This window comes from Musa acuminata, chromosome BXJ1-4 (assembly GCF_036884655.1).
Source record: "Musa acuminata AAA Group cultivar baxijiao chromosome BXJ1-4, Cavendish_Baxijiao_AAA, whole genome shotgun sequence".
Taxonomy (NCBI): Eukaryota; Viridiplantae; Streptophyta; class Magnoliopsida; order Zingiberales; family Musaceae; genus Musa; species Musa acuminata.
In genome coordinates, this window is record NC_088330.1 from 38120349 (window position 1) to 38142089 (window position 21741).

Consider the following 21741-nt stretch of genomic DNA (forward strand, 5'->3'; position numbering starts at 1 on the left):
GTATTTCTGTTGGTAAAATTGACGATGCTCGATTAAATTGACTTAAATATTTTACTTTTTATAATTATATAAATATCACAAAAGTATAGAGATAAAAATACCAAAAATAACAAACACATCTAATTGGCCTTAAAAAAGATTATGCATAACAAATAGTTCGAGAAACACATTGAATAGCCATATTCAAAACATTCTGATAATAATCAATAAAACCAATTTTTTTCATCAAAACCAAAAGATATGTTTGCCGAAAATAAATCTAACTAATTATTCATGATTTTTAATTAAAATAAAAAAAGACTAATAAGGCACCCAAAATTTTGGATTTGATTTTTTTATACAAGCTTATGCCGGATATTTCTTCTCAATATACTCGTAAAAGATTTCATTCCTTCTCATTCTTTAAATTTAAAAATCCGATTGAGACAATTACAAGGAGATTTTAATCTTTTTAATTAAAAAAAATCATAAAATCAACAATTTCGATTCTTCAAAACTAGAAACAAAATCGAATTGTCTGAAATTTTAATTCCGTTTGAAATCAACAAATCACCTAACAAACAAAAACAAAACCAAATCGAACCCAAGTCAGGTTTGTGTAGAGGTTTTGTGCTCCACATGCGGACCCCAAACATTGAAGGATCGAAGGAACAAGGATTCGTAGCAATTTGCATACTTGTGAAGCACAAGAGAGGATAGGGTACCGAACATAAAAGACATTACTGAATTATCATATGAAATCAAACACAATACTCGGGGATACCATTAGGCAACCAGACAAACTTGAGGAGTCCAAGAACAACTCAAGACAATGATGACAAAAAAAGTAATTAAATTGCAAGTTTAAGCAGAATCAAATTGGCAACAAAATTAGACAGACAAGGTAGCTTAGCGGTATCGGCGAAGCGACAATGTCTGGTTCCTCTTCCAGGTTGCCCTTCGAGATGGTCTGGCCTTGTGATGAAGGTGACCTTTACCGCGAAGACCCCTGTACTTCTTACCAGCTGAAGTGAGACCTCGTAACTCACGGTGCTTGTGAACTCCCTTGCAAATCCAGTTGATCCTAGGGTCGTTGCGAATTGCACCATGAGCCGGATCAATAAGAATAATCTCATAATATTTGTAAGTTGAATCCTGTGTAACATAAAATGCTACAAGTTAATTCATTGAATTAAGTTCAAAACGTAAGTAATGTTCATGAAGATAAAAAGCTAGGAAGTCTAGGATAAAGCAAGACGGCTGACCTCATTGACCCAGTAAGAGTTGAGGACCCTGAGGCCTCCTAACTTACGACCAGCTCTCTCCTCTGCAACCGAGCGCTTGTTTCTCTGGAACTTGAGCTGAGTGATACCCTGATGCTTGGGCTTTCCATAGACAATACCCTTGGGAACTGGCCTCTTCCTGCCACCGCGTCTAACACGGACTCGGTAAATCACATAACCCTGCATGTTAAGAATAAAACATTATTAGCAACATAACAACTGAAGAACAAAATTGGAGCAGAGAAGGAGAAACATTGTTGTCTCTAGAAACTCACTATTTACAAAGGTAGGCATGGATTGCAAATGCAAATATTCTTTGTAACCAAGTTTAATATAACACAATGCATATATGGAAAATGTTTCAAATCAGCTAGACTATAAAAAGCACCTGGAAAACTTATAAAATGAATAGCATTAAAGCTCCAACTTGAAAAATGACCATGTAATAAAGATAAATGTAGCATTAACAATAGAGTACATCTAATAAAGCTCCAACTTGAGAAAAGATCATGTATTAAAGATAAAGATAGCCTGTTACATGACCTGATATAACACATTTTTATAGGCAATTAAACTCTTTGTTTGGTTCACTATATCTTCAGTAGGTTGCGGATGAACCGTTGATCAATATCACAGGATACAAATGATTATTATACTTCAGATTGAACATTAGGAAGTTCCTAGACCAAATCTAATTGAGAATTTTGTAATCATGAACTTGCATAAAATGTGCAAAAATTGTCCTCTAAACTAGCAGGATCCCTCAACATATTAGATGCCTATCCGCATTCTCAATTACAACATCCACGAGATTCATACCTCTGCATTAGAAGGCACATATAGGCATATAAATGAAATGATCAAAAGAAAAAATTGGCATCAAAGCTAATTCAAAAACTGAGTTTCTTCATTAAAAGTTCAGTTGAATCGATACTTGATAAGAATCAGCAGCCATTAAGAGCCTACTTTTATTCACAGATGAATCGACCACTCCAACATTACCCTAACTTTCCAATCAAATTAGACTCATAACAACAAATAATAACATTGACAATAACAGAAAATAAATTCATTATCCATCTTCAATAATGATAAACAATCAAAGGGAATGAAACAAACACCAAACTAGTACACAAGACAACAATTAGAACAGTCGCAACTACAAAAATGTCCCTCATAATATCATGACTAGGCTGTTCCACACGTACTATTTCTTGCTAGTTCACCCAGACAAGATCAAGAACAATCAGTATATTTTACCATTTCGATACTGGTATATTGCCCATACTAAGGTCATTAATCACATAAAATTCATATCCTAATAGATGAGGATTTTGTCACTGTCTTTCTCTAAGCTAGATCATAGATTTTCCGATCCAACAGGTGTATACTTCTACAGAAGATCCACTAATCATATTGCAATATTGTTGTCCACCAAACAAAGTTTCTTCTTCATACAACTATCAATAAAGCACATTATTTCTAACATATTTTCAAAATCATGCGCCTCATTTTTTACAGAATGAGATAAAGGCAGAGCTTGTTTATGTCCACCCAGAAATAGAATTTCAGAAACAATACGATGATAAACCATAAAGAGTAGTTTTTTCACGTAACTACAAAGCCAAAATCCCATCTCATCTTAAAAGGCGAACGAAACCAAACTCTCGTCTCGCTCCTCAAATTGGTCCCTAAATTAAATCAAACAGATTCAAGAACAAATTGCTCTTACAAAACAAATCCACCGAGCATAAACTTAATGTTGCAAGCAAATCGAGAAGAATACAATAGGATTTAAGAGCACTATTCTCACACACAAATGCTCTACAACGAGAACAGCAAACACATGTCTAGAATGCTATGTGGCGGAAGAAACGACGCCGATCTACCTGCTTAGCCTTGAAACCAAGGCGCCGAGCCTTGTCGGGGCGCGTTGGCCTCGTGACGCGCACGATCGACGGGAGCTGTCGGTACTCCCAGCACCGCACCCGCTGCAGGAACCGCATCACGTCCGACTGCTTCTTCCTCCATAGCTCCGACACGTACTTGTACGCCCCTGAAACCCCACCCAAAGACCAACCAACCACAGCACAGTCAGATCAACCACACGTACCGAGAGAGAGAGAGAGAGAGAAACTCACCCATGGCTCGGACGCGAGGAGCTCCTCTGCGGCGATCGGCTAGGGTTTGCTCACGGCAGGGGCGAGCCGGGCTTAAAATGAAGTGAGTAGTGTGTCGAGCGAATTATGGGTCGTCGGATGGAGAAGGTATGATCTCATCCGGCGTGCATCAAGGGTTTTGGCAGCTCGTTTGGTTCCCGTGCTTTAGATTTCGTGCATGCGTGACAACGGACGGCGATCGCTTACGGGTTGGAGTTTGTGGGCTTCGGTAGGCCTGGATCGTCGTGAGGCCCAAATCTGCTCCGCTTAACAGGCCATCATTTATGGGCCTACTGGTAATTAGTGTTCGATTCTCTTCGTAATATTAAAACGAGCGCTTGACATATTATACTTTGAAACTTTGGAAATCGCATATTAAAACTATGAATTTTAATATATATATATATATATATATATATATATATATATATATATATATATATATATATATATATTTGTGTGTGTGTGCGTGCGCGCGCGTGTATAACACAAAAGATGTGTAATGTCAACATGTCTGCCTCTCTCCATCACGCCGCTCCGTAGAGGTGTGTAATGAGCCAGGCGGCACTACAGCGGCCGTTGTCGCTGCTCTTGGCGGCGGAACGGCGGGGCTCGACGTATCGACTCATCAGCCGCTTCCTCTCTCGGTATCGATCTCCATACACCGGAAAGTCGTCTTCTTCCCCCTTCTCTATCCCCTTTTCCTTCCCCAGAAGCTTCTCGTCCTTCATCGAGAGGCGCCTTCTCCTCCATCCGCACACCGCCTGGCCTCCACTCCGTGCCGCTCTCTTCTCCTCCGCCTCCATTCGTAGACGAGGCGGGGAGCAACCAGGTCATGAAAGCTGCCTTCTTTTCACGTAGTTTCATCTGTTGTTGTTGTGGTTCTTCAGTCACCCAATGTGTTTGTTGTTATTCCCGTGACGCAACTACTATCTCAAACTCGCTGAGTTTGGTTGCAGATGAATCTGAAGTCGAAGAATGCATGATCGAGTGGGAAGAAGAGGAAGAGGCAGAGCCGGTGGTATGCTTGCATTTTTCTCAATGTAATATTAAGGGAAGACACAGCATTTTGATTTTGATTGATTCCTTTTGCTGTTCATGTTTAGCTTGGAGATGGAGGGGACGGTGGTGGAGTGGTGTTGGGCGGTGTCAGGTGGGGCGAACGGGTTCTGTCCGTCGCTCGCGAGGTGCTTGACCTTCATTTTGGTGAGGATTTGGTGATGTACGCTTTAAAGGTGTCTCCACGAGGATACGTCTACGTGCGGCTTGATAAGCTCACTAACAAGTGAGTCATTCTCTCTCACTGTTGTTTGAATATCTCTTTAGCTTGGTTGATTGCTATGTTAGATGCTTATCTTAGCATCAAACACAGTAGATGATCACAGTTAGTTATAAGATCCCTCGAATTAGTGTAGAGCTACTTCTCTTATTTAGTTGGATGGAATAGCTCCCGTGGAAAGCTAGTTTCTTTGGATGATGGACAAAAAATCACACATGCAGGAACTAGGAACTGGAGAAGTGATTGTTTGTGGTGTCCAACTTATCATGAGTTTGATTACCTTCCACTTGTAGGGTGTTTTATTTCTCTTTAATAGTTCATTCTGCAATAGTGTCTTCTTTTGCTTACAAATTCATAACTCTTGCGGAAGATTTTGGTTTGCAATATCAAGTAAGATTTTGATTGGGCCACTATATTGTAGATAACTCTGGGTCCTCTCTTCTTATTCTCCAATTTTGTCTAAAAGAAATTATTGCACTCGTAATCTCCATTCCATGAGCTCCATTGATTATAGGCTTTCATTAACATAGTTTCTACTTTCTAGGTTGTTGGTGTCGGTTGCTTCATATTAACTAAGTTGTGAATCTAGTCCAACTGGACATCAACACCAATTCATTGTTGGACATACATAAAACTACCTCACTTTTCATGCTTTAGGCTCGCCAAGTCAAGGAGCAATTCTTCATAATTTTTTCTTTGATTTGAAGAAGTCTAGATTTTAAGGCAGAATGTAATGATTAAAAATTTGTAATAGATATAACCTTACAGGTAAATGATAACTCCATGAGGTCTAGTATATAAATAAGAATGAAAAAGACTTGTTACAATTCTTGAAATAACATATGAGTCATCTTGTTCATCTTGGCTTTCACTCTACTTCTACATGGAAAAGCTTTATCATTTCCTGAACCAGTAATAAACCTGCTCAGAAATTAGAGCTATATGATGGATCAGATTTTTCAATTTTGAAACTATAAGGTTCATATTGCATATTTTTCTTGCTATCATCTCTATTATTACAATAACCCATTTGAAAGAGATCTTTGATATCTATCATCACACCGCAGGATGAACTGGACAATCTAGCTTGGCCACATGCCAACTTCAGTAGACTAGGATGGTATCATGTATAATGTCACAGTCTTGTGAGATCAAAGACATGCCACTCAAACTGTTTTTCCAATGATAACAGTCTTTTAGGCATGGCCATCTACTATATCATGTCAATGAGCACCCATTTGAATCGTTATAAACAAATTTAGGGTCTCTTTGATGATTTATGAATGTTTATAAATTAAAATAAGGGTTTGCTGGGGATTGTTCCTTTTCATTTGTTCTTTATGTGGTAGGTAAAACTTGTTGCATCTACTGATCAGCTGCTATTGACCTCTAGATATGGATGTCCAAGCATCGAGGAAATTGAGAGTTTCAATAGTCTCTATAAGAAGCGACTGGATGAGATGCTAGAATCTGGAGAGATGCCCCTGGATTTAGCTTTAGAGGTAAAGCAACTGCACTTGTTTTTATCTTTGACAAGCATGGTAGTGAAATACAAGACGTTTACCTCTCAAATTTGCTTCAGGTATCATCACCTGGAGCTGAACGGCTGTTAAAGGTTCCTGAGGATCTGAATCGGTTTAAAGAGATGCCAGTGAGAGTGCAATACCTTGAAGAAGCTGCCGAGTCGAAGCGCCACCAGCAAAAGGTTGGAGTATTCTTGATAGAGTTGATCGATGCGGACGCCGGGCAATGTGTTTGGAAGCTGGCAGATGTAAGGGAGAACAGAGCTGAGAGTGGAAAAGGAAGGCCACTGAGTCGAAAGCAGAGAGACTGGAGATTGCAACTACCATTTGAAGCAGTAACGAAGGTGACACTGTACTCAGATTAGAACACTAACCAGGTCTTTCAGAGTTGTTGGACCTGGCTATCTTGTCACATTCCCTGTGAAGAGAAACAAGTAAAGAACTGATAGCCTGTTAATTTGAGTGGCTTACTGCATGGTGAGGATCTCAACTTTTTATGGTTTGAACAGTGATAGTTATCACAATTTTCAGAAAGATTTGCAACATCTTGTGGGATTATGAGACTCAATTCCTACTTGCACAACCATGTTGACTGATGCTAATAGAATTGACGTAGATAATCTGATGATAAACTTGTCGCCCACCAGGTTTTTGCAGAATCAAGAATGGAGCATAGCAAATGGGACTGATATTGCCAGAAACTTAAATTGGCCAGCCTCACTTCCATGATTGATAGAATCAAACATGCTCTTTGAATAAAAATATACTATAACTAATTCTGTTATCACTATGTATTCTAACATCTGAGTGGATTTCATCTTCTGGTACTCCTGCGGGAGCCAGTAGCAACATCTCTGGCATCCAAGGGAACAAGTAAAATAGCCATAGGGCTGATCCTTGATGGTAGTCCATTCATGTAGGACACTGCAAACGGGACACCTAGTTATCATGGAAACATCATGATAGATTCTAAAGCAGAAGAAATGAAGCGTGATATTTTTTGTAGTAAGAAACCATTGTTGACAAAAAGAAGTTACAGTCCCCTGTACAAGGTTGATGTTTTGGGAAATGGCTACCATATAAATCATGCTAGATAGTTGTAGATCTGGGGGTTGTTCTTGTCCCTCTCCAAGTATTCCCTATCGATGAGGCTCTCTATCCTTTTCTTCAGGTCCGCAGGCTTTATCGGAAATTTAAGCTACAAGAATCATGCAGAACGATTAGAAAATTAAACAAATAACAAGAAAAGAATGCAGACTAGATGGCATGATACCTGCTGAAAGAGTTCAGTAATTAAGAGTGTGTGGCTAAGTACTTTCCTTGTCTTCATGATACGAACAATAGCCGCATCAACCTGTGATGAAAAGGTGGCAACATCAAGGAATATAGCAAATTGGAAGAAAATCTCGGTCTATCTTTCTAGAAGCCTACCTACCAATTCATGGGTAAATGAGGCATTCAGTTAACAAGATCAAATCAAGAAATGCAAGAATAGTCCGGCATTCAAGTTCAGTATAAGGAATCCATTGGCATTTAATATGTTAATTATTCATACTTGATCTATATATTTTTCATTGCTAATTCGACATTAAAGATCCACCTATGTCCAGCTACATCACTAATGTCATTGTATCATTGTATAATGCTAAAAAAGGGACATTCACTTGAACACAACTCTCATAAAACACTTACCACGTAAATATAACAAGTAGAAAGGAAATATATTTTAGCCGTAATAAAAAGTCAATGCCACTGCAAACTACAATAGTTCCACAAATTCTCTTGAGCGTATACTATTGGTTATGCTATTTTACCCTTTTTATGTACCATTCTCTATGTCTTAATGCTGTATAATGCATTCATTCTCATTTATACTCCTCCTATGACTGCAAATTACTGAAGTACAACACCTTCAGTTATACAATTGTCTCACCCAATTACTGATAATTTTTAACAAGCATACATATGATCTCTGGATTTGTGATAATTTTTATCAAGACAATTGCATTACTACTACCAATAAACAAATAACACTCAGTTTGCTCAGGGAATTAAAATCTTCATTCAGTCATTTGGTTAGGAATGGGTTGAGTAGTTAGCAATCTGCTTATGAAACAGACCTGATACTGACGATCCTGGAATACTCTTTCAGTCGTGCTTGTGTTTTCCTCCACTGTTTCCTTCATCTGGATTGCATTGACCTGGAAAAACACATTTAGCTCTACCAGTTGAAACCAAAAATTGATTTGATTTCACAATGGAGGAAATTTACCTTAAGGCGATACAGAGGAGCACTGAATTCTTCATTGAATACAAAAGAGTCATCATCTTCTATCTCTCTTCCTTTTGGGATCTGCAGAAGAAAGAACATTTGGAATAAATAGATGGACAACAAGGAATATATGCTTGAAGCCAGGATTTACCTTCTGTAAAACTCGAACTTTGCCACATGCAAGTGACTGCAAAGTCCTCCTCAGCTCTTTATCATCAATGCCAGTGGAGTCCTTAATGTCTTGGAAGCTAAGCTTTTGAGTATCGTTGAAAAGCATTAGAACAACAGTCTGAACACATGAAAAATCCCAAAATATCCTTAGATGAATGTTAACTTGGATCAATACTAGCATTAACCAAAGATCAGAAGACCCACCTGAAATAGTGATACCGATAATTCCTTTTTGCCTTTTGGAAATTCAGCTTTTAGAACACAATGACCTAATGAATTTTGCCACATTAAACGCCTCCCGTGGTACTTACTCAAATAGAACTCTTTGAATATATCCTATTGTGATGTAAATAGAAGGCAGGATATTACATACAATAGAAAATCGAGTGTAAATAGAATTTTATTGCACAGATTATCATGATCAAACCTGATAAACATTCAATTCATGAGGAAGTCGGACATCCATAGGAGGATACGTTGGCCAATACCTGAAAGCACCAGAAGCAGGAAAGTTGGCATTAAACAGCACTGCTAACTCGCCCACAGCATCATTAAAAAGGCCTAAATGATTTGATTGAAATAAAACAAACAGGCAACACCCACCCGGTTGTCAAAACATGAACACTCATTTCGATGCCAGTTGGAAGTTTTGTCCTGGCTTGGGATGATTGTTTAAAGGAGTCATTTATTTCTTTCGATAACTCAATATCCTGAGTAAATATCAGCATGAAACAATTACTTGTAAACCCAAAAGAAAGTGATAGAAAATGTCATAATGAATCAAAAACTCAATAGCTGATAATTACTTTATGAGCAATTTGTCAGAGGCCTTGCACATCTTGTGGGACAAAAAAAAATATATATGATAAAAGGGGTGACCAATTGCAATAATCATGTATAATCGAAAATTATGGAAGGTACCAATTTTCTTTTAAGAGTAAATCGAATCCTTGTAAAGGAAAATATCTACTGAAATAATCCATGGATTGAACCACTACCATATATTAACCAACATTTCGGATTGTCACTGAGCTCAAAATGTCACCATCATTTGGATGGGTTTCTTTTTTCTATTCATTTCTAGTTGACCCTTCCATCCTGTTCCTTGATTCTTCTTTGGAGTGGGGGGAGCATAGTTCATGAGCTTGATTATTTTTTAATACAAAGCGTCTGGACTCAGTCGATATGTTTAGGATGGCAGGTATATGCTGAAATCAATATGGAGCATAAACCTTACAGAATCATGGTTGTTTAAACCAAACATTATATGAAGTTAAATGGTAGATATAAATTTTAACAAAAGGATGATAATTACATAAGAGACATGCTGGCTATCAATGTAAAATTGTGAGATGTCATAAAGGTCCATGCACACATACCATGTGTCACTTTGCACAAGCCCATACGACGTTGACATACCATTCAGTATATTGGCATCACTGGGGGTATGACAGGTTCCATCTGATAGGTTCCAATATCACCATTGGACCAATATTTAAATCATTGGCTATACCATTTCAATTCAATTAGATTATGACAGAATTATCAGTAAACGGTATTTGATTCCTTGGTTCAAACGATATAAACATTAAAGCAACCTGAATGTTTACATTTCAAATAGGATCAAACTGATTCTTAAGGGCTGCATCTGAAACTTGTTCTGCAGCCAATGCCCTCCTATATCTCATAAGCAACTTGACATCTGCAGCCAATGAACAATGACTGGTGGCGAAGAGATAGCAGCCCAGTCACTACTAATCTGAACTTCAAATTGATGAGTTTCACGCTCCTCACATCCACCTTTTATTTTACTTATGGTGTCGTTCTAACACAATTCTGTTGAGTTGCACAACAGCTCAACAAGTAAGTTTGGCACATAATGCTGCATCAAGTGTCACGATAACTCAATAAACTCGCATGGAACTTTCCAGCGGCCAATTAACCTAACTCCTTAAACTAGGATACTCCCAAAAAATAGACTGGAACTACTTGATAAGGATTCTGGTGCTGCCTACATGGAACATTCAGTAATATAATAGTCAGCATAACAGTATGCAAAGTCTGACAATTCATAAAGTGCTCCTGGATGAGTACCCTTAAAAAAGCATGAAACCTTGTGACAATAGTATGTCAGCTGATAAGTGATGGTGCCAGTGGGTGCTGGTAGTTTATTAATTCGTTTCATAGGATAGGGCTGCATGCAAGTAATAGACGAGCAAGGATGCACTTGATATCTCAACAAAAGTTGCCAAAGCCATGTCCAGCATGAATACTTGTGAAAGGACAGCACATAATGGGTGAGTAGCAACATGATTTTCATGGAAGAAAAGAGAAAGGAATTATCATTAGCTGGCGATCTTGGTGCCTGGATAAGGTTGTTCCTTGGCTCCCTGGGTGTCAAATACCTTTTTGCTAGCAAGGGTAAGAGTACATACATTGACTACACTTAGAACTCACAATGGCAGGAGACTAGTTAAAAGGGGTGCCTCTTTGGTGTTTCAACAGCTAACATTTTCTCGGTTATCAAGAATCATTTTACTTTCCAAACTAATTCATCTCATTCATAAATCAATAATTACACCAAAAGTGATACTCAAACCTATAATACAAGTTAAATTTTATAAAATTTAAAAAACACAAGTCAAGAGCCTCTCTCCTGATCGGATCCCATAACTTTTACCCCTTGGCTTCTGTAGCTGCTTACATTTTAGCAAGCTAAATAATTAAGGATTAATCCACAGAATCAAATGGAATGCTGCTAATGCTCATCCCTAGTGCTTAGAACTATTTCGACATTTATAGTCCCAATAAAACTTGTTCAGACTCTTAAACAGATGGAAAAGATGTCTAAATAGTCCAAATTAAGCAAACATGTATATGACCCTTTTCACCATGAAAAACACCATGGACAACCAATTTTATCTGGATTTCTTCAAATCACATCCTGGTATCATGTGGCAGACCCAAGATAGTAACAGGCTAATACAATACAAACATTAACCAACTATAGGTACCATACCTGTCTACCACAGATCACACGTCAAGCCCTTTGGCTAGTGAATTAAAGCACAAGCATTGCCTATCAAATCAGTACAGCCATCACAGGAATAAACCGTTGTATCATGTCATGCTACCATGACCTAGTATCATGTGGTACGCATTAAGTAAACTGAAATTAGAATCTTTGAACAAATACCAAATAAATGATGGAAAGTTCAAGGACTAGGAACTGTTCAAGAGTTAATGGTTATGCAGCATTTGAAAATAAATATCAATTATTTGAAATATGAACAGAAAAAGCAGAACATCTAAGTCAAATTCATAAGAATACAATCTTAGATGCAAATCTGACTAAAAACCTATTTTTCTGTTGCTTTGATTAGAACTTTAAGTAAGCTGAAGCCTGCATAACAATTTTATAATTGGAGTTTGCTCACAGATGCAAGTTACTTCTAATACTTGAAATAATATGAAAATAGATTCACAGAAAGTACGTCTTAAGATCCTTCATCATTGCTACAAAACAAGTCATATGGTCACAATTGTAAAAAGGGGATCTATAATTTAAAATAAATTGGTAGTTACCGACTACCATACTTCTATTTTATTAAAGAGAACTAGGTTGTACTTACAGCAGACAGAAATTTTAGGATTACAAATGAGAAAGGAAAATTATAATTTAAAACAGTAGTACAAACTGCATTGTTTTTTTATTTATTAATTACAATGCATTAAATATAGAAAGAAATTTAATGATTTATAGCTTCCGAAACAATTAGATTCACTAAACAATTAAACTGTACAAGTAATCGTGCACCTTGAACATTCCCTCGAGTTTATTTGTAAATTGACTCCCACACTCAGTTTTCAACTGAAAAGGCAAGAAATTGTTGCTTAGATAAACAATATATATATATATATATATATATATATATATTTATATTTATATTTATATATCTTTAATTGAAGTCTCGCAGAAAGCTTAGCAATATTCCTGTTTACCTTTGTGATCATTGATTTCTCAGCATCTATCGATGCACTCTTTCCCAACAATAACCTTTTTGCAAGATCTTTCTTGTAAAAGGCCTCGAAGACATCTTTTCCCTGAATCAATATGAGAAAGAAGAATGCTCACAATGAAACATCTTTAAAAATTCTCTAACCCATACTTCCTTAAGCACAGGACAACTAGCAAGAACCAAAGAAGCAGAGCATTTCCCAGTAGACATGCAAAACTTACTTGTATGAATCTGAATAACACCAAAACTCTGTCAAGTATACTCTCCAACTCTTCCTCAGATGTACCCTTGTTGCCAGCACGAAGCTTCTCGTCCACATACTTGGCAATCAATTCAGCTGGCCTATTCTGTATTATGACAATGAAATTATATAATTAATCTACATCAAGAAATAGTCTGGACAGAGTATCGCAAGGCAATATCCAATTAAGTCCCAAAAGAGAGGAAAAAAGATATTGCCAATAAACACTAATGTAAATGGTGCATAAAAGACGCCTAAAAGAGTGGAGCTTTTCAAATGCAGACCGTTACTAGATTAAAATAAATATGGAAAAAAATAATTGAGTTCTTTTTCAGATATATTCTCAATCACAAAATCAATTAGGACTGATTTAGGTTTTTTTTCAGATTTGTGTTAGGTAGTTCAGACTTCAAAGAACAATTGATTGTCATTCTTTAAACTGTTACGAATTCTAAATTTTACAAGGAGGACGTGGATGAAAAACCAATGTTTCAAATCAGTCTGATACAGTACACTGACCTGTACCATTTGATATCACTAAAAAATTGAAAAAGAATACCGAACAATACTAGACCATATGCTCCATCTTATTCTTAGTCAAACAAGTAAATATCGATCAGTATGTACCAGTCCAACCAGTATTTAAAATTTTGATAATTTCCATAACCTACCACCCTCCTTTTAAAATTAGGATTAAGTGCCTTAACTAATAGGGATGAGATAAGGGAATTACCTAGTTATATCCCAATTGACTTACACAAAGTTGAGTAAGAGGTAAAATGATGAAGGATGACTCTTGGTCCTAATTAAATGAGGACTTGTTAAGAAGTTGCATATGCAAAAGGACAAAAGGTAGTTATAAACTATGAAATAGATCTACTGTTTCCTTAATAAGTTACTAGAAAGGACAAAGGGAGATATATAAAAGAAAGAAATGTAGTTTCACCTGGAGTTGTGGTTGCATTTTTTTTCCTTTTTACTATTCTCCTTTCTATCCTCTTATTTCCACCTCTTCTTCTAAATCTGGGATTATAATAATATACTTATTTTTGTGAAGACTCTCTACCAGAGGACTACACTTTTCTTAATGATAATCAACCCTTATTTCTTTGACATACCAATGAGTAGCATGTGCATCTTAACTTTGCTACCAGAACCTGCCACAAGATTGACATCAGGTATTGGAATAACAATGATAAAAGATAAGGAAATATGTAACAGTCAGTTAATCGGATTAAAAGAACACAAGACAATCAAAACTTACTGCAGAGTGCAGAGTTTACTTATGGTAATAGCCACTGAAGCATATTATAGAGGCTAGAGAAGCAATGAGACAAGTCGCAGGATGGAGGATATAGGAGAGCAGTACATCGAAGAGAGAAAAGGACAAAGGTTATTCACAGTGATGTTATCAGAAAGGGCTTCTATACCTTAATAAACTAACATATAAAACTTATATCGACCACTCTCTTCAGCAATGTCACCACCTTGAACCAGATCTTACGAAGCCAAAAAGTTTTAAATAAGCAAAATTCGCTATGAAGATTGTTTTTATGAAGCATAAAAACAGGTGGGCCAATGCATGAGGCTCTTGCCAAAGCAGAGTCTATAGAGGTCAATGTGTGCAGTCATACAGAATAACTCAAACTCATTAAAATTTGATTCCTACTGATTAATAACTTCCCTATCGCAAGCCATACTTAAGTTCATAAGCATCAAAGCCATACAAAATAGTAACAATCACTAAAAACTTTAGACAAACTTTACTCAGCTTGGACTTGAAATCCACATAAAATGCAATCACCATCACCAAAAAAGCCTTCATCCTATTCATTCAACCAAGTCTTTGCTTATTCATATATCACAAAGTGAATTGGGTAGCTTCTCCACAATGAAGAAGGTTGAACAAACTTGAGGCATTGTTGTGAACTTCAAGTTAGGAGACAGTAAATGATGGGATGAAAAAAGTATCGTGATCTCAAGAAAATGTTTATTGATCATATTAATGATGAAATATTAGCTAAACCTGAAAACTCATCTCACATATACATTCTCTTGGGAAGCTCCCATTACACGCTACTTAGTTAATAGAACAGAAATAACCACAACATTCTGGTGTCCAATGCCATGTCTAACATAAAGCAGCTTTTACAATTCAAGAATGGTAAGCACTCTTGATTATGGACAGCATGGTGCTAGTAACTTGAATCAGGAGTAACAATTCAAGAATGGTAAGCACTCTTAATTATGGACAGCATGGGGTTAGTAACTTGAATCAGGAGTTACAATCGTCTTAACTTAATACTTCAGATCCCATGACTTGAAACGGGAAAGTAATGACCAGAAGACCAATGGCACCAAAAGGAAAGTGGGGGACAATCATGCTCCAAACTCCAAAGTATGTGGGAGACCAAGGAAGAATGCATTAAAACAAAAATTTGTGTAAAGGCAAGTTATGCAAACCAGTCACTGACAGTAGATGTAGAGGATATGTTATTTATAAGTTTGCATTTAAATAAGCAAATTTACCACATTGTCATGGTTTAGTAATCATGAGAAGATAGAATGAAAATGAATAATTGGTAAACTATAATTGCTCCCAGATGACATGATACTCATTGCCCATCACACATCAATTTGGGGAATATGCTGTAGGATGATCCAGCATATAGGCCCACATTCATGTTTGAAACCACCCCGAACAACCGATCAAACTCAAGGACAAGCTGAATGCTGCAGAACTGCTGAGCAGCCGAACCACCATATATGATTTCTGTTTCTTTACTTCCTCTGGTGTTTCAATACTCTTATATTTTCTTGCCTTAACTGTTGAACTACTAAGGCATCTCAAATCTATATTGTTACTAGAACTAGTCTAGAAAAACTAACTACAAGGCACTTACACCAATCTGCATGTTATGCAGTACTGTGACTACTGTCCTCCTGTTATATCTATACCTTGTTATACTACAAAGAAAGTGATGAACAAAGGAAAAAAAAAGTCAAATTAATATATTTTACTACCCAGCCCGATTTTTGTTCTTCAAGATCGACAACAGTGGTCAGGATATTCAAGAATATGCAAATGTCATAGTCTAACTGATAAGTTTTCATGCCTTCAAGGTAAATAATTCTAGAATACAAAGCACAAACACATGGCAATCATGCCAGAAAACATAGCATTACCTGACGAAGATTAATGAGATGCTCGAATGAATCCTTTATGGTATTTGAGAAAGCTTCATTTCTGAAGAAACTTTCTTCCCATATCTTATCAAGAGATGCTTTAAACTCTAGGAGATAAGGAACCAGATCTTTGTCCTTTTCTTCATCCATGATAATTACTTGCCCAGTTCCCCGGATGTATGAGCTAAGAGCTTGCCTTATTAACTCAAGAGCATCAACCCTCTGAAAAAGGGTATACATTCTTTGAAGGTCATCAACACGATTCGCTTCCATAAGCATTGTGAATCCCTGGTCAACGAGATCAGAACAATACAACCAGAACTGATTGTGAGATTGGCAAACAAGACTTTCAACGTTAATCAAGCATAAGTATGAACAAACTCACCTTGTCAAGAATTGCAGAAGTATGGCGCTCAAGAAGTTGCTTTTCTGCAGTTGCTACAAGTGGTTTCCTCGTACTTGCATCTAAGTATAGCAAGCATCTTTCATGCTCTTCATGTAATCTTGACTGCAAGTTTGTGCCAAAGAGATATTGAGAACATCGAAAATTTCAGACAAGCAAACTAAGTAAAGAGTACAAAGAAGCGAAATACAGCCAAGATGGATCTCACCTCCACATGCCTCAGATAATCTGGAACATCTGACTGCTGCATATATTTCACACCTTCAGCAGCATAAAACTCAGAAGTGCATACAAGAAAGGGTTTCTCAAAGCTCTCTGTATAAATTCCAAGTGCTGTAAACATCTTTAAAAGATGGCTTAGGACAGTCCTATCAATGGCTTCACCTTGTCTGCAAGAAATAGTTTTAAATGAAAAGAACAATATTATGTGTAAATCCACATATTTAGCATGACAAACAAATCTTATTTAATATACCTTGGGCTTCCCATGCGCATAAAAAGCACTGTTTTGTATTTCAGTCCATGCTAGGATTATACTAGCACGAAGTGTCTCCCATACGAGAGAGAACACTGACACCCTTTTCTATATTGTTGGCCAATGATGGCCAACAGGAACACGTGAAGCACATGTACCACGATATTAGGCATGGTTGTGCCAGAAAACATTAGGGTATTACGTTTCAACCACTATTGTAATAACCATCTTACATGTGTGATGTCTGAATTCCTGATATCATGTCAAAGTTCACAATTTGAGATAGCAACAACTATCAAGAAAGTACCCAGTGCCCAAGGCTCCCACCAATGCAGGTCTGGGGAAGGGCTATGTATGCAGCACAGCTATCAAGGAAGTATTATGATATTTTAATCTAATGTATGTAAAGTATTTAAAAACAATACTAAAGCATTACAACTATGTCGCATATTATGAATTATAAACCACCAGTAGGTTGACTAAAACCTGCACTCTACTCTATGCTCTATACCTTGAAATGCCCATTAGGATAATACATTTGATCAATAATATACATTCAGTTACATCATATATGTCATGTTCACCAAGCCTTTACTTTGCAATGCTCAAACAGATGCCTTGATTGGTTAAAGAAGCAATTTTCAATTTTGTGTTACATGACAAGTAGGTCGAATATGAACCACCAGTTATGCAATGTCAACTACTCTATATTCATATTGACCTTATGAAATAGGACATGAGAGAACTAAGATCTATCAGATAAAAAGACATTCAAGAGTTCAAGAATTGAAGTGTGTGCTAAATGGGATATCCACTTGTCTTTAGATTGTGATAAAGTATAATATGGTTGTAGAAAATTTAATTAGAAGAGATGCAAACTAATCTAATGGCCAAAAATTTAAAAATCAAGAAGCTAGATACTAACAAAAAGTGAAAACCTAGAGAAAATAACTGGTGACTTTTTTTTTCCGAAATGACTGTAGTAAGGCACTGTTCTGTAGCAGCACCTTTGGCAGGATTTTGAGTGGGTTATGATGCAACAAGTTATGGCTAGCATGAAAGATTAATGACAAATAGAAAAGAGTCAAAATTAAGAAAAGACTACAAAGGAACTACCCTACTCATACCTATATGGAAGGATCATTCTTGAACGAGCCTTACACCCATCTAGGCATCATGCACAAGACAAGAAAGCTCTACCAAAGCTTTTCTGTAACCAATTATTTACCATTCCTTCATGAATGAAGAAAATACAAAAAAAAGGCCTTCTAAAGAGGCTCTAAGTTCCTCATTTTGCTAATCTGACAATGAAGATCACAATACACAACTATCACACTACATTCCACAAAAGACTAGTAATAACACACATTGCTCATCTGACAATGAAGATCAAAACCTGAGTACACTACAAAAAAAACATAAAAACAATAAGATATTGTATTTTCTTAAGCAGCCATACATCTTTTAAGCATCCCAGATGCAGGACATGATGAAGCCACCATATTTTATACCATATACCATGTTTATGCTATTATTGAAGTTAGTATTTTATAATGAGTTCCCTCCTGAAGACAATAGAATGCGTACATTGTGCAGCAGGCAGATTAAGATGTTGAGCAACCAGACCTCTGGTCATAAACAAAGTCCAAATTCAACAAAAAGGCACCACTAAGTTTATAAACAAGAGCCATTTCCATTTCTAGCTTTAAGTTCTTTGCTGGCTTTCAATCTTATGGATGATATATCATGAATAGCAATAACATGTTGTCATGCTTATTAATGAAAAATAGCTGGATGCTACACTTGGTAAAAGCTAACAGGCAAACTCAGATATATGAAGAAACCAGTCACACAATGTCAACACAATCAAACCACAGAATCAAAGTGGGATTAAATTTCAAACAATTCAGAGAAAGTAAACAAATGAATTTTTCTTATGATAAAAAGCTACAAATAATGATTTAAAGAATCGAAACATGAAACACACCTCTCCTTCTCAATTAACCTCAAAAGTCCAGTAACAACTTTGTGCTCTACTTCTGGAGATAATGCAAGATGCTTCCTGAACAGCTGCAATCCCATATCCCACAGCGAGTGAATGTTTGGTGTTTGTTTGACATATGTTCTATCGAGAACTAAAGCTATGCCACGTATTGTCAACATCTGGTCACAGAAGTCCTGCCAACATTTCTCTACCAACGACAGAAATACCACCAAATCAGGGCTCTGACCAACCAATGATGACATCGTCGAAGATATATGTGTTTCACATTCCTTTTGTATACGTTGGTAAAGGTTCCCTCCCATCTTGTGCAGGCAAAGATCACTGACAGCCTGTGAGCCAAAAGAATTACTACCCACATCAATCCATCAAAAGAAATCACAAATGGAGGCACCAGGGTCGAGAATTAATTAGAAAAACCACCTGATAGAGCTTTTCAGAGTCACAGGGATCTGGTTGCTTCAAAAATATAGCAGTAATGGCAGACTTTAATGTGGCCCATGTAACCTCCTCAAAGTTTTTAGGAAGTGAAGGTTTACCTAGGAACAAGAGAACAAGTAACATGTCACTGCTTAATGTTGATTAATAACCAAATCAGCTTTTTCAATGTTCTATGGAGTAGATTATAAACCTGACATGAAAAAGCAAGCAAATACTTGAAAGATGACATCACAAGTAATTTAATAAGTTCACTTGCATATTCCTTTCTCCATAAATTTCCTAATAAATACTGCTGCCAGTATACCAGTATTGGCACGATTGATGGGATATAACACATTGACCATTGATGAAACAGAGCCAATTTCTAGTAAATATACCAGTTACAATCAAAGATGACGGTCAGTAGAGTCCATATATATGTATACATATGTATGTATATATGTATACATGTATATATGTATGTATATATGTATGTATTATACATATATATATATATATATATATATACATACATACATATATATATTACTTTTGCTTCTTAGTTCTTACAAGGGCATCTATAGTTCTAGACTACATATGTATATACAATGTATTTATGTGTATTACATATATATGCATATAATATGTAACTTCTCCAACCATAACCTTTAGTTTTAAGAGGAAAATATTGCTTCTCTAAGTAGTAAAATCAATATCAAGATTTTACACATATAAATAAATAAATAAAACATAATTACATAAATACTAAGGCAGAAGAACGCCTCTAACACCTTTTGTGGGCTGTGTTTTTTTTGTATACATGTCCTTAACATGATATCCTTTTTTTATATATTTTAGCTACATGTTCTTTATTTCTATACCTTAGATACATGATATTTTTTTTCCATAATTACTTCTTAGCAGCATCAGGCAAGGTCCAACTAACTAAACAATTTCAGTAAGAACATAAAACTTGAAGGTCTGGAAGAATGGCCCCATGCTCCTTGGACAAGTAGCAAAATATAACACTGTTCTTAATAACTCAAAAAGCAATATCTGTGTCACCTCATCACATGCTATGTGGAAAAAGTTTTGATTGATTTTCTGTAATGTATATGTTATGGAAGTAGCTAATCATAGTTCAATTCCTAGATAAGATGCTACATCTCGAAAAGAATATCTGAAGAGCTTAATTCTGCAGATTTTTCTCAAAAAGAATAAATTAACTAAGTTTTAGCAAGGATAAATTTCATAACATCTAATGAAAATTCATAAACCATATCTCCCTTGATAAAACCTATCATCACAGAAGCTCATAAGCAATCTCACAACGTGTGCAATGTATATTTCGTCTCAAGTCACTTTTAAGTTTCTAGTGAATCAAAACCTGAAATTAGGGAGTGGCAGTAGAGATATTTTCTTTTTCCTTTACTCTCCTAAAGAAATAAAATGGGACGGAGGGTAATGAAGGTAGCAGCATGATCCTCTAATGATTATAATTCAGAAATCAACCACGCAATCTTGCATTGCTCCTACCTCTTTGCATGTCACAATGGTGAAGCAGTGATTACTCCAATGACAAATTGGTATCTATCAATTAATGAACCCATCAACGGCATAGAATTATCAAGAATCCAACGAACCAGTGCCAAAGACTATTGACAATGATATGACCACAAGGGACGCAAACCAAGAAAAAAGCATATCGCGCCAGCCGGTAAGCAATTTAACAGAGGAAAATTGCACGACAGCGGTACCTTTGACCAACTTGATGACAAGTTGCTTCTTGACCGACGGCTGCGGCGGCGTGGCCTTCTTCCTCGACAAATTGGCAGCGACACCCGTCACCATGACGGGGGCAGAAGCCCCAGGCTTCAGCTCCTCCTGGTCAACAAGCATCGCGTCATCCTCCTCCCCGGACTGCGCAGCCACGGCAGCCGCCGCGGTGGTGTTCGAGTGGTGGGGTTGGGGGTGGAGGCCGTTCTTCTCCTTCTCCAACGAGCAGGTGGCAGCCAGCTGGGGCTTGGCCTTCTTCATGGCAGGGGATAACTCTGGGGAGATATGGGTGGCTCCGCCGGATGCACCGCTGTTGCTGTTGGGGGTTCCACCGCCGCTGCTTCTGCTGATAGAGAAGGGCCGCTTGTGATGAGTCATCAATCGACCTCAATCGGAGAAGCGCATGGCGAAGCCGATAGGAATTGGGGGAGATCAAGGCGGAGATGGGAGAAAGGGTCTCGGTAGAGGAGGAAGAGAACGCAGGGCACAGAGGAGGCGAGAGCGAGCGAGAGAGGAGCGAGATCGACTCGATCCCATTTTACTTAAAAACGAT

General features: G+C 37.1%; 3 protein-coding genes across 4 annotated transcripts; 1 reads left to right on the plus strand and 2 right to left on the minus strand.

Moving 5' to 3' along the window:
- Window positions 1-696: 696 nt before the first annotated feature.
- Window positions 697-3540, minus strand: LOC135664302 (large ribosomal subunit protein eL15z-like). Its single transcript, XM_065176970.1, has 4 exons — window positions 3404-3540; window positions 3152-3318; window positions 1245-1442; window positions 697-1134 (listed from the first exon to the last, which is right to left on the minus strand). Exons 1-4 carry the CDS (start codon window positions 3405-3407, stop codon window positions 889-891), a joined length of 615 nt encoding a protein of 204 aa, XP_065033042.1. The 5' UTR covers window positions 3408-3540; the 3' UTR covers window positions 697-888.
- A 349-nt stretch (window positions 3541-3889) lies between these two features.
- On the plus strand, window positions 3890-6768 carry LOC135664351 (uncharacterized). Its single transcript, XM_065176985.1, has 5 exons — window positions 3890-4253; window positions 4381-4442; window positions 4528-4706; window positions 6094-6202; window positions 6283-6768. The coding sequence occupies exons 1-5, from the start codon at window positions 3974-3976 to the stop codon at window positions 6586-6588; spliced, it is 936 nt and encodes a 311-aa protein (XP_065033057.1). The 5' UTR covers window positions 3890-3973; the 3' UTR covers window positions 6589-6768.
- Window positions 6769-7095: 327 nt separating this feature from the next.
- On the minus strand, window positions 7096-21703 carry LOC103982955 (cullin-4). Of its 2 annotated transcripts, XM_065176980.1 has the most exons (18): window positions 21170-21703; window positions 19416-19531; window positions 18978-19324; window positions 16724-16904; window positions 16498-16620; window positions 16113-16400; window positions 12907-13032; window positions 12669-12770; window positions 12484-12537; window positions 9270-9376; window positions 9094-9154; window positions 8871-9002; window positions 8647-8784; window positions 8496-8576; window positions 8344-8424; window positions 7497-7577; window positions 7300-7421; window positions 7096-7147 (listed from the first exon to the last, which is right to left on the minus strand). In XM_065176980.1, exons 1-17 carry the CDS (start codon window positions 21564-21566, stop codon window positions 7308-7310), a joined length of 2529 nt encoding a protein of 842 aa, XP_065033052.1. In that variant the 5' UTR covers window positions 21567-21703; the 3' UTR covers window positions 7096-7147; window positions 7300-7307. The 2 variants fall into 2 exon arrangements, with proteins under 2 accessions (XP_065033052.1, XP_009398338.2); XM_009400063.3 differs by lacking the exon at window positions 7096-7147 and having other exon boundaries at window positions 7201-7421.
- Between the last annotated feature and the right edge of the window lie 38 nt (window positions 21704-21741).

Bases quoted from the DNA above. Each gene is read 5' to 3' on its own strand.
- LOC135664302 (XM_065176970.1), bottom strand. The intron at 1,443-3,151 runs GTAGATCGGCGT...CTTAACATGCAG, and splicing joins TTGGTTTCAAGGCTAAGCAG to GGTTATGTGATTTACCGAGT. The intron at 1,135-1,244 runs GTCAGCCGTCTT...TATGTTACACAG, and splicing joins ACTCTTACTGGGTCAATGAG to GATTCAACTTACAAATATTA.
- LOC135664351 (XM_065176985.1), top strand. From the start codon at position 3,974: ATGAGCCAGGCGGCACTACAGCGGCCGTTGTCGCTGCTCTTGGCGGCG. The intron at 4,254-4,380 runs GTCATGAAAGCT...GTTTGGTTGCAG, and splicing joins ACGAGGCGGGGAGCAACCAG to ATGAATCTGAAGTCGAAGAA. The intron at 4,443-4,527 runs GTATGCTTGCAT...GTTCATGTTTAG, and splicing joins AGGAAGAGGCAGAGCCGGTG to CTTGGAGATGGAGGGGACGG.
- LOC103982955 (XM_065176980.1), bottom strand. From the start codon at position 21,566: ATGACTCATCACAAGCGGCCCTTCTCTATCAGCAGAAGCAGCGGCGGT. The intron at 16,401-16,497 runs GTGAGTTTGTTC...CTCGTTGACCAG, and splicing joins CTTCTGCAATTCTTGACAAG to GGATTCACAATGCTTATGGA. The intron at 13,033-16,112 runs GTAATGCTATGT...GTCATAATACAG, and splicing joins ATCTCATTAATCTTCGTCAG to AATAGGCCAGCTGAATTGAT.